The sequence below is a fragment of the Anguilla anguilla genome, chromosome 5 (genome assembly GCF_013347855.1).
Source record: "Anguilla anguilla isolate fAngAng1 chromosome 5, fAngAng1.pri, whole genome shotgun sequence".
NCBI lineage: Eukaryota > Metazoa > Chordata > Actinopteri > Anguilliformes > Anguillidae > Anguilla > Anguilla anguilla.
Window position 1 is genome coordinate 42,830,102 of NC_049205.1, and position 11,430 is coordinate 42,841,531.

Here is an 11,430-nt window from a genome sequence, read left to right on the forward strand (position 1 = left end):
AACCCTGACCCTAGCTGTAACCCTAACCCTAACCCTAGCTGGAACCCTAACCCTAACCATAGCTGTAACCCTAACCCTAACCCTAGCTGTAACCCTAACCCTAACTTTAACTCTAACTATAACCCTACGTGTAACCCTAACCCTAGCTGTAACCCTAACCCTAGTTGTAACCATAACCCTAACTCTAGCTGTAACCCTAACCCTAACTCTCGTTGTAACCCTCACCCTAACCATAACCACACTCTTCAGGAACTGTCTAGTATTAAATATTACTATTATCATAATCATTATTATTAGTAGTAGGTGTATTATTAGTAGTAGTAGTAGTGGTAGTATTAGTATAATTGTTATTAGCAGTAGTAGTATTAGTTGTAGCAGCAATAGCAGTGTATTTTACCATCTCCTTGGTGCTTGGAGGAGATCTTGTCGGGGTTCTGGTTAAATGGCTCCAGCTCAGCACTGCTCTCCTGGAGGGGGGAGGGGGGCATATTGCTTACTCATTGTGAAAGCACCCACCCAGACCCATCCCCAGAACCTGGCTTTAGCACAGACAGTTCATGGTTAGACATGGGCAAACCTACAGCCCAGGTCGGGAAAGGCCTTGGAAACTGGGCATAGGTTCTCAGGGACGTGAGTTCTGCCTCTCGTTCTTTTCCGATTCTCACCTTGTATTCAGGGCTGGTGGGCGTGTCCTGTTTTGGGGTCTCAGAAGACAGGGTGTCCCTGAGTTTTGAGGAGGCACACTTGACTTCAGCCTGCTCCTGTGGAAATGGAGAAATAAGCACAGGCGCACACACACACACACACACACACACACACACACACACACACACCTCTTCAACAACTGAAAAGCAAAGATACAACAGATTTTAAGAGCAAAGATTATCTACACAGCATAGTTATGGTGGACAGCATCCCCAGCGTCCCTTCAAATACATTCCCAAATGGAGCTGGTATCAGGAATAACTCTCTCCTCACCTCCTCCAGCTTCCTCCGCGCCTCCTCCTGCTCCTGCTTGTCCTTGGCCTGCCGGCGTGTCCGCTCCTCCTCCGCTCTCCTGCGGTCCTCCTCCTCATTCTTCTTCGCCATGTTCTCAAAGCGAGCCTTCATGCTCCCAGTACTGAGGCCAGCTGAGAGAGAGAGGGAGAGGGAGAGAGAGAGAGAGAGAGAGATAGAGAGAGAGGAAGGGGGAGGAGGGGGAGAGAGAGAGAGAGAGACAGAGAGAAAGGGTGAGAAGGAGGGAGAGAGAGAGAAAGTGAGAGAGAGAGGGAGTGAGGGAGGGAGAGAGAGAGAGGATAGAGAGAGGGGCAAACACAGAAAAAGTCAGCTGCAAATGCAACTGTTAATGCAATGTTACTGGAATGAAATACAAAGATAAAGTGTGTAATAGAAAGGAAACCAGTTCAACAAAAGTACCCGGCTTTGCCTGCTACCAATTTATACATTATGTTGTAGGCATTTTTAAAATTATGAAAGACAGCCAGCTCTGTTATTTCTTAGATATTTCAGAGGTTTTATAGCAGACCAAACATCCAATGTTAGCAGGAGAGATGATGGAGGTGTGGAGTGGGGTCAGAACCAGTTCTTCACTAGAAACATGCCTAAATCAGTCATTAATACCGATTCACGCATGTATCAGAATTTCAAAGCTAGCCATAAAGATGAATGATAAACGGCTATTTGTTCTGTCCCTTCAACTTAATGCAAAATAAAATAAATAGTGCAATGAAGTAGCACAATAAAAATGTTCCTTTTCAATACGAATGGCAGAAGGGAAGTCTTGAAGCCTAGAAGGCACAGTACTGCTCTCCATTAAACCGGAAGGTCAGCTACGATATTGCCATGTGATATTGAATCCTATGACATAATCCAACAGCAAAATAAATTTTATTTCGTTATAATATGACGTGCTGATGACTCAACCGTTACTGTCACGAGAGAAGAAATATATTATATCGAAGCACATTAGATATATTATAAAAACCAACTTTCATTTGACAGGATGTAGTGCGGCCAATAAATAATGCATCTATAAGCAATAAAGTAACATTGACAATTTGGGCTCATCCATTCCCCTTTTTAAAGGGAATCCTTTTAAAACCTAACGTTGCATGCATATCTCTACATCCAATCATTTTATTCCCTTTTGAAAACCATTCAGGTGAGTAATTCATATACTCAATGCAAGTTAATGATTGCTGAGCTGAGCAGAGCCAATATAAGTGGCGGCTTAAAAAGCATTGTGTACAGTGGGCACAGGTAATGCTATGACAAATAACACTGATGCTAATATCTCACCTGGCAGACAACAGTGTAAAGTGAATGAATTCTTCTGCATGCACGTGCTTTAGTGCTTAAGGCTTCACGCCGAGGTCATACAGTACATGCACCGTTTCATTACATCTTTCAATTAAACCTTTTAAAATCCATTATGTGATGCGCAATGTTAGCTGCTGATAATACTAAGTCTTCACAGCATGTATAACAGCATGAATTTGGTTCGCCGTATTTCATAGAATAATTGCTGAGCAAAGCCATTATTTTATGCAGTGATTGCTGAACCTACAGTAGGCAATCTGACAGGAAACATTCATAAAAACACAATTCTACACTTAAGCTTCCATATTGTACACATTCCTTAATGCAGACCTCATAAAACTGTCATTTACGATTTACATAATGAAAATATTTTTCATTATTTGACACAGAATACAATACTTAAGTGCTTTAACGTTATTCAGATTGACAGTCTTTCCACAAATTTTGAATATGTGAAAATAGGTATTGGTATTGTTGCAATCTCATGAAAAAATGCTGAAACACCCCGAAACAAACATTTAATGCATTGCAGTAATTAACAGAGACTTGATTGATTGACAGCTTGCTTCAGGGAATAAACTATCAAGCCAGAACACACAGCTGAGGGACAGAATGTGCTCATTGCTTCATCTATCACATAAATAGCTTGTCCTATCGAGCTAGCCCATGGCTAGCCAGTTGGCTATAGTATACAGTTGTATCCACAAACCTGCTGTTAAGAATTTGATATAAACTTGAAGCTTTACTTTCAGATGACACAACCCTTTTGCCCCAAGTGCCAGATGTGTCCCTTTGATTTGATTTAAAAATAATATTTCTATTATTATTGCTGCAATGCTGTAATTAAATTTAATTCATAAATTTTGTATGTAAATACAAAATTTATGCATGTACACATGAGGATCTGAGGGAGTTGAAGTCTCGTATTATGAAACTATTCTTGTGATTGCCGTAACTGTGTGGACTTCCAAGCACGTCTCATTTTTTTGGCAGCTTGACTTCTACATGATTTCTACACGTCTGATGAATTGGTCCTGTTTACCTGACACTGACATAATCTACCAGCATTTGGCGGGTGGTCGAGTGCTAGTTTCAGACCCTGCAAAAGTGTCGAAAACATGTCTTAAACTAGCTTGACCAGTTTAGGCTGTTTTAAGCTGGAATTTTCAGCAGGCTTGTGTATCAAGTAAAAGTAGTGCTATTTAGGCATTCTAGTTTTTAGCGTTACTAATACGACACACATACTGTAGAACTCACCAGCTTCTATAGGTTTAGTTTTCTGATATGCTGAGCTTAGCTTCTCCACCTGTTCAAAGGTGCCTGCACTCTGAAAAGAAAAGAGATGAAGTCTGGCAAAAACATGTAATAAAGTAACCGAAGCCAAATCTGTAGTTTTATTAAAATAAAGAGGCATTTGCCTGTTATCAGTTGTAAAACCTAAATGAATGCACTCTAAGAGTTGCCTAATAGGATGTTATTTATTGAGTAATCTAAGTGCGTTTTATTGCAGGTGGTGCAAACCTAAAACCAAATTTAGCCTTGGGCATCTGTAATACTGATGGTAAAGTGCATTAACAGTGGGATACCTTGTCCATTCTGTCCTTCTGAATGCCGTACTTTCCACCAAACCCTTTGGAGTAGTCTGAAACATCACCAAAAGAACATGCTGTGTGTATATATAGAACACAGCTACACCTGCAGCCCAGCTGTGTAGTCATGCATGTTTTTTTCAGTGGCCCAAAAGCACAACGGATTAAAACAGCTGTGTGCCACAGGCGAGAAGTAGGCTACACTAAAACAAACACACAATGCACATTGCTTAAAGTCTCAGCAGACAAAAAGTGAATACTTTAGGACCACAAATGTGTGGCCTCTACAATGTGACAAATCATAGCTTGCACTGGAATAGCTATCTTCATAACATACGTCCTCGATAATTAACGTTAGTTAGTTGTCACATTACTGACAAAAAAGTGAATCCCTGTGCAAATGAATGCAATGGGGACATATTACAGGGAAATTCAGCCATCAATATAACATTCAATCTATATACATATGTACATGTGACAATATCGCCACCTACAGGCTAATACACCGAAATACATTTACGGTCATAACAATGTCAGGTTTAAATTGAGGGCATGCACCACTGCACTACAGAGATTTATTACACAGAGGTACCAATGTAATCATCGAGGTAACCAATGTTCATTTGCAGCAATGACTTTAGTGCAGGTAATCAGAGCCAGCCAGTGCTGATGAGATCCACAGGGCCTGGAACCAGGGATGGAATATGCTTTGCCGGATCTTGAGTTTGACCCATTTCTCCTCAAACTCAAAGCTTAGGGTATGTTAGTTCTGCCTCAACTCCATGCTTAATTCAGAACCCTGGCACAGTCAGAATGTCCCTGCTTGAAGAATGATGAATTCACATGGATTCACTTCATGGGAGGCCCTGAAAGTTTTATTAATTACCCCTGACCCCTCTACCAGTGAGACCTGAAAATATAAATAGTGACATGGACTCGGGCACATTAGTGTAGGGCCTCCCTAGAGAGAGAGGGGTGTGAATGTGTTAATGGACGCTATGTACCTTTCTGGGACTCGTGGAGCTGCGTTTTCTCCTGGTGATCCCAGCCCACGGCCGACTTGTCCTGCCTGTCCATCTGTACGCCAAACTTCCCTCCGAAACCCTTCGCGTAGTCTACGTGAACATACACTTTGGTTATTGCAGAAATTAAACCGGAAAATTCTGGAAACCGAACATGTTAGAAAAGGAAATGCCAACCTGATCTGCTAATTCCAGATGAGGCACAGCAATATAATGTGGTCATTTCAAGGAAATACAAAGGCACTTCAGTGCAGTGTGGGTAATGAAAAAAGCAAATGAAATCTGAGAGCATCAACTGTTCCTCCTTCTATCACACTGAAGACTGGAGTCATGCAATGGGAACGAATGTGCCAGCATAATATATCTGTTCAAATCCACAAGTAGAGTAGCCAAATGTGTGTAGAAAAATTTGAATGGGAAAGAAATGAGGGAAAATGAAAAGAGAAAGCAATTCTGGTTCTAGATCATCTGTAATCGAAGAAAAAGACTTGTCAATTTAATTTGCAATCTGCATGAGCCCCACGGTCACAGATGGAATCCGGACTAAGCAGGTAGCTCTGTGTCACCCAGGATATGGAGGGTTCAGTCGGTTAGTGGTCCACGTTTCAGTACTCTCTAGCGACCTCTGCTGGTAGACCAGGCAAGCGCATGTGGACTGCCATGCAAAAGTGTCTTCCTCTGACTCCACGCAGGCCAGCTTGGGTGTGGGCTGTGGTGTGAGAAGAAGCAGGCTGGAGACAGCACACGTTTGGGAGGAGATCCGGAGGTGTCTACACCCTTCTCAATCAGCAATGGGGTTCGCGGATGAAGGTGACCATAATTTCCACAATTAACTGGACATTCCACATCAGGGTGGGAAATGGATATGTTCTGACTCACGTTGAGCACCGAATTATTTTGAAAAAAAAAAATTCTCTCAGTTTCGAGCGCTAAGCTTGGTCATACAAACCTTTCTGCGACTCGTGCTTTTCCGTTTTCCCCTGATACTCGAAGCCGACTGCACTCTTATCCACCTTGTCCGTTTCCACGCCATATTTACCCCCGAAGCCTTTACTGTAATCTGAAACATGGCATACCAAAGACAGTCAGCATGGGACAGCCGGATTATGCAGATTATTACATTTTATGAGCAATTACTTCAGCTAGGGCTGAGGTGATTAAATAATCAATAGTACATAGCAGTTCAGACCAGCAATTATATTTTTAATAATGATGTGGTGGTTGGTCTACTGAATGATAATTGTCTAATTCACACAATAAATTAAACACAAGTTCATATCAAGCAAAGTATTACATTTTACAAAACTGTTATCAGTAAATATAAACTGACTGAACAAATTTCCCTCATACAACAAGAAATCAAATGTCAGTCCAAATTACAGTAAAGCTAAGTCAAATGTGTTGTGTGTTGTTTTTTATGGATTAATAAGATATAGCCTCGCCGGCTGATTCCTTGCAGTAATTTAAAACTATAATACATGAAGAAACTTAATTTTAGAGATCAACATGCTTGCTCAGGCAGAAAATTGTAAAAGTAAATGTTTTCTGATAATGCTAACATTCAGACAGGCGTAACTTAAGAAACAAACCTGTCTGGGACTCGTGTTTTTCCGTTTTGCCCTGATATTCGAAGCCCACGGCGCTCTGGTCCACGCGATCCGCCTGCACCCCGTACCTGCCCCCGAAACCCGTCGCGTAATCTGCGTGATTCAAGTCAAAAGAGTCAAGCCTCATGCTTCGTCCAGCCAATACACACACTTATTCAAGCAGATCCAGGTTCCATTAGCCTGAGAGACAGAGGGTCGTGTTTTACTGATGCCAAAAGCTGGGACTAACACAAATACTGGTGATTTTTGATAATAAGACTGTGCTTATTCTAAAAAGAGGTCCAGTATGTATTTGATAAAACTCCACAATATGTTTTTGGAACATGAAAAAGATCATAAATACAGATGAATAAGAACATCCCTCTCACTGTCCAGCAGCTCGGCCCATTGCCTCCATTTAAAGATAATAATAAAATCAATTGAGCTGAAGCCTTTGAATGCAATGCGCTGTAAAATTCATAAAAGGGGACCTGATAGATACTGGGCTAATTGAGCTGAAAGACGGGGCTGCCTGTCTGCTGTAATAGCAGATCTACTGTAACAATAGCACAGCTTCAAGCAGTTTCCCTACACATTGTATAATGCCGTTCTTGTGGTCAGACAAATGTTAGAATATCCGTCAAAAACAACTTCTGATAAAGTACTTTTCATAAGGCAGTGCTGCCGTTAATGGCAGAAGGAAACACAGACCTGACCACGATCCGTACACAGTAAAATGTCCCTTTGTAAATTCAACTCTAACAGTGCTAATTCATCTCCTAACCGATAACATGTTATCTATTAAGAGTTGAATTGACACCGGACATTTTACTGAACTCTACTTCATGTACATTTCTTTTTACCTTTCTGTGAGGAGTGTTTCTGTGTCTTGCCAGCGTATTCAAATCCAACTGCCGACTACAAGGAGAAAAGAAAACCTCAGTCATACTCAAAAAAGGGCATTAAATGTGCGTTCAAAGTTATGTGAGTTTTCCCCAGTGTGCAAAAGATAAGATCTGCAACAATACGGAAATGTCTGCTAATATTCAAGCTATAAATATAAATATAGCCTAAACATTAACAATTATTCAAAGTATTATGATTTATCCTGTTTTGGTGACTAGAGTGTGCCAGAAATATTTAATGAGTTGCTTGATGTGGTAGTTTTTTTCTATCCTTTTAGACTACATTCTTTTTATGTGCACAGTGCACGATTGTGTGACTGTACCTGGTCGACCCGGTCAGCCTGCACTCCAAACTTTCCCCCAAATCCCTTTGAGGTGTCAGTTTGGGAACAGTGCTTGGACAGCTTGCTCTGATACTCGTGGCCCACAGCAGACTAGAGACAGAGGATGGGAACAGAGATTAACCAAACTGAAAATGGACGTAACAGTAAGTTTGAACAAGAAAAATAACTCAAATTAGATATGGTTCCGTTACTATCAGGAGAGAACTGGCATATTTGTGCCCGTATTATCTGCACTTGGGAATTGAATTCAGACTGTAGTTGCTTGCTTTATTTGCCAACAAACATTTTCAAGTTCTCACCAAATTGATGTTGCTGTATTCTGACTTTTCCATTCCCTCTAGAGAGCTTACTTTGTTTAGCACTTTATGACAGTTTATTCGGAAAAATATACCAAATACATTTTTTTGGATTGACTGTAGTATTAAAGCCTGCATGTATTCCACTGAAAAGGAGAGAGGTGGGGGTAATAAAGGGGATTTACAACATTTATCATATCAGTGCATGGAATCAGTGTTTTTAGCTCTGAATTACAAACAGAAATAAATATCACTTCTCAGCCTCACAGCCCGAGTCCAAATTCAAGTCACAGCATAATTACCACGAGCCCAGAGTGATAATTAATGTCTGTGTGTGGTGCTATGATCCTTTAAGCACCGGATGACCTGCACAACACTTACGGTCTCCCTCATTAGAACAGTGCTTGATAATCACGTTCACAGCTACCCTGGCCAGGGTGATGACAGACAGGGGTGTGGAGCCCTGACCATGAGTGCATGTGTGTTTGTGTATGTGTGTACGGTACGGTGGGGGGTGTGAAAGCGCTAAAAGGCCTCTCTGCCAGCGGGGTGCTGTTATCCTGTTCACACCTCGGACCGCCGGAGGTCCGGCCCCGCTGACGGCTGCAGCTGCCCGCTGATCCGGGCGATGAGGTGGCGCACGTGCGCACACTCCCGCACGCTCACACACACAAGCACAAACACACAGCTCATTACTGCAGCTCTGGCTGCTCTCCTGGCAGTCTGTGTAATATTATACTTAAAACCGTGTGCAATTTATCAATTACGATGAAGAAGTATTAATTGGGTATGGTCCTGTAATTTCTATATTCTCTGGCATTCTCTAAGTAAAGTTAGCTTTAGTTTGTAGAATGTGATACAAATTCCATGTCATCATATGCTAGATTCAATGCAAATAATTTAAGACAGCAATAATTTCTGATGGACGTTTTCCTGTTGCTGGCTGAAAGAAGGTATGTTTCTAAGAAACACTGCACATTTTATTTCATCCGTGCCAAACAGAGAGATAAAATCATTCTTAATGCTAAGAAAATAATTTTTTGCTATACATCCCATCAATTACAGTTGAAAATATTACATAAATTACATACAACCACTGTTGTTCAAAACAAATACATCCTTGGGTGTTCTACTCTGTGTTCTAAATGTAAACATCGTGTTAGTGTGCAACACTGAGCTAGGCAGCATGGATGATGCGCATTGATAACGCGGCATTACGGTGCTCTGTTCCCGGCAGGGGCGTGGTGTTCACCTTGTCCATGCGGTCCTCCTGCACCCCAAACTTGCCCCCGTACCCGTGAGAGGCCATCGGCATGCTCTCCAGCTCTCTCTGCTTCAGCGCACCGTGCTCTGCTGACACGTTCTGGCGGAGCTCATGGATACTACAAAGAGAAGAGACAGACTAAGCACAGAACAGACCCGAACTGTGGATTTAATGTTACGAGGAAGGAAAAGGGAATGCACATTACGGGAGAGTAAGTACGCACTTTATGTGTTCCTGGTGGCCCGAACCTGCCACCGTCTTGGCCCCCCACCGCTGCTCCTTCTCAGACACATTGTTCTATTTCCAGGGAGAAAAGAAAACGGAACTGAATGGTTCTATCGATGGTGTCGTCGAATGCACATCATGAAGACACGACAATTTATTGCCTTGTAAAAAGCTAGATGGGAGATCGACAAAGCGGCTCATGGAACTCTGGGATGATAAAATGTGACGCGTGACAATTAAAGGGAATCCTTCAAACACGATGATATTCGATGATGTAGTTCTTAACCTCAAAGTCAGGGTCTGTCTCCCAGTCTTCCTCGCCGTCCTGCACAGCTTCTGTGACGGTCTGACCAACTGCTGCCTTCCACATCTGAAGGGCAGGTTAAAAACAGGGCACTCGGATATAGCATAGGACTGAAAAGCTTCACCTGCCACTGAAATTAGAATTGGTTTGAACGGAATTCCAATATCAGATTATACTGCCGTACTAAACTGCGCCAAATTTGAGCACCACCACGCTGTATGACAGCGAATCTCATAAAAGGACAGAAGTAATTACAGTAACCTAATCTTTAAATGTACAAACGAATTATTTTATATTGCATTTCCACGTTAACTGGACAAGCTTATCTTCTGTTGGCTAAACTAGTACTCACTGTAACCCACAAATCTCGCTAATCCCTAGAGAGAAATAATAACGCTAAACGACATTCAGATAATAAGGCTAATAAAATACTATGATTATGATAGACTTACAGGAATACATTTTCAGTCAACATCCCCCACATGGCCACAATAACAAGTGTTAGCAACACACATGCTCATTTTAAAACGTTTTATTATTTCATAATTATCTTCGTCCATAACTAGCTACCTAAGTTAGCAAAATAGCTAACGGTTGTTCGTAGTATGACAGGCAAATCTTAAATCCATAACAAGGGAGCTCGTTCGCCGCTTTCCGTAGCGATGGTCATTCATTAACATTTAAACCAACAGCAGGAAATTAACCTGACTTTCGTATCATCAAAGTCCTCATTGTAAACGCGCATCTATGTACAATATAGTGAACATTACATCAGAAACCTGGAGAACTGTAGTATTATAGGCATGCCACTCCTGATGATCGACCAGCCCTCTGTCTCACGTAGTAGGATGCAGAAATTGGAGGATGCAATTCAACGCTATCTTCGTTTTCAGACTAGGGATAATTTTATACGCTTACCTTATCCGTCGATAGCCTATTTCCCCCCTTTGTTGAACATACAGATGATATCTACACGCCTCCACAGTTGTCTGTGAGTATGTTATAGCAATGCACAATAACGGCTGATGATGCCTGCCTAATGGTCTTGACAGCATGTAGCTTTTCCACACAATTCTTCCGGATCTTCCAATATCCAACTTCCGGTTGTAAGCATCACCTGCCTAATGGTCATGGTATCGTGATTCAACAAAAATATCATTCTCTGCTGGCCCAGAGAACAATATCCGGAATAGGGGATTCTAATATAATTGCCCCCAGTCCTAATCTTCTATTTCTGTGTTAGGCAAGTTAGTTGGAAATCTAAATTGTAAAGTTGTATAAATTCAGTGGTCCATAATCTGAACTCGAGCTCTCGACCTTTAATATTTGAGCTAGGAATATTTTTCTTAAACAGATTGGACACCCAGTTGGCCAGAGTGGGGGAAGACTGGCGTAAGACACAGAGGTCCTGCTAACTAAAACCCCTCTCTCTCTGGTCGACACTATAGCCACTGCAGGGCTGTGAAGCAGTCAGAACTGGCACAGTCCAGATTCAGTACCAGGATGAACCACCAAGCAATCTCCAGATGTTTTACCTTTATTTTATACCATGTATTCTCCAAACCATCAGAAGCTT

At 41.7% G+C, this 11,430-nt stretch overlaps 1 protein-coding gene across 2 annotated transcripts; it reads right to left on the reverse strand.

Moving 5' to 3' along the window:
* Positions 1-203: 203 nt before the first annotated feature.
* LOC118226852 (src substrate cortactin-like) lies at positions 204-10,956 on the reverse strand. Of its 2 annotated transcripts, none has more exons than XM_035416812.1 (14): positions 10,773-10,956; positions 9,837-9,920; positions 9,549-9,622; positions 9,314-9,443; positions 7,745-7,855; positions 7,380-7,434; positions 6,520-6,630; positions 5,880-5,990; positions 4,913-5,023; positions 3,906-3,961; positions 3,577-3,646; positions 979-1,130; positions 666-755; positions 204-467 (listed from the first exon to the last, which is right to left on the reverse strand). In XM_035416812.1, the coding sequence occupies exons 2-14, from the start codon at positions 9,918-9,920 to the stop codon at positions 366-368; spliced, it is 1,257 nt and encodes a 418-aa protein (XP_035272703.1). In that variant the 5' UTR covers positions 10,773-10,956; the 3' UTR covers positions 204-365. The 2 variants fall into 2 exon arrangements, with proteins under 2 accessions (XP_035272703.1, XP_035272702.1); XM_035416811.1 differs by having other exon boundaries at positions 205-467; positions 666-761; positions 10,773-10,955.
* Between the last annotated feature and the right edge of the window lie 474 nt (positions 10,957-11,430).

Excerpts from the sequence above, each read along its gene's own strand:
- LOC118226852 (XM_035416811.1), bottom strand. The coding sequence starts at position 9,920 with ATGTGGAAGGCAGCAGTTGGTCAGACCGTCACAGAAGCTGTGCAGGAC. Across the intron at positions 7,856-9,313 it reads AGGAGGACCGCATGGACAAG|TCTGCTGTGGGCCACGAGTA; the intron begins GTGAACACCACG and ends CTCTGTCTCTAG. Across the intron at positions 1,131-3,576 it reads AACTAAACCTATAGAAGCTG|CTGGCCTCAGTACTGGGAGC; the intron begins GTGAGTTCTACA and ends TCTCTCTCTCAG.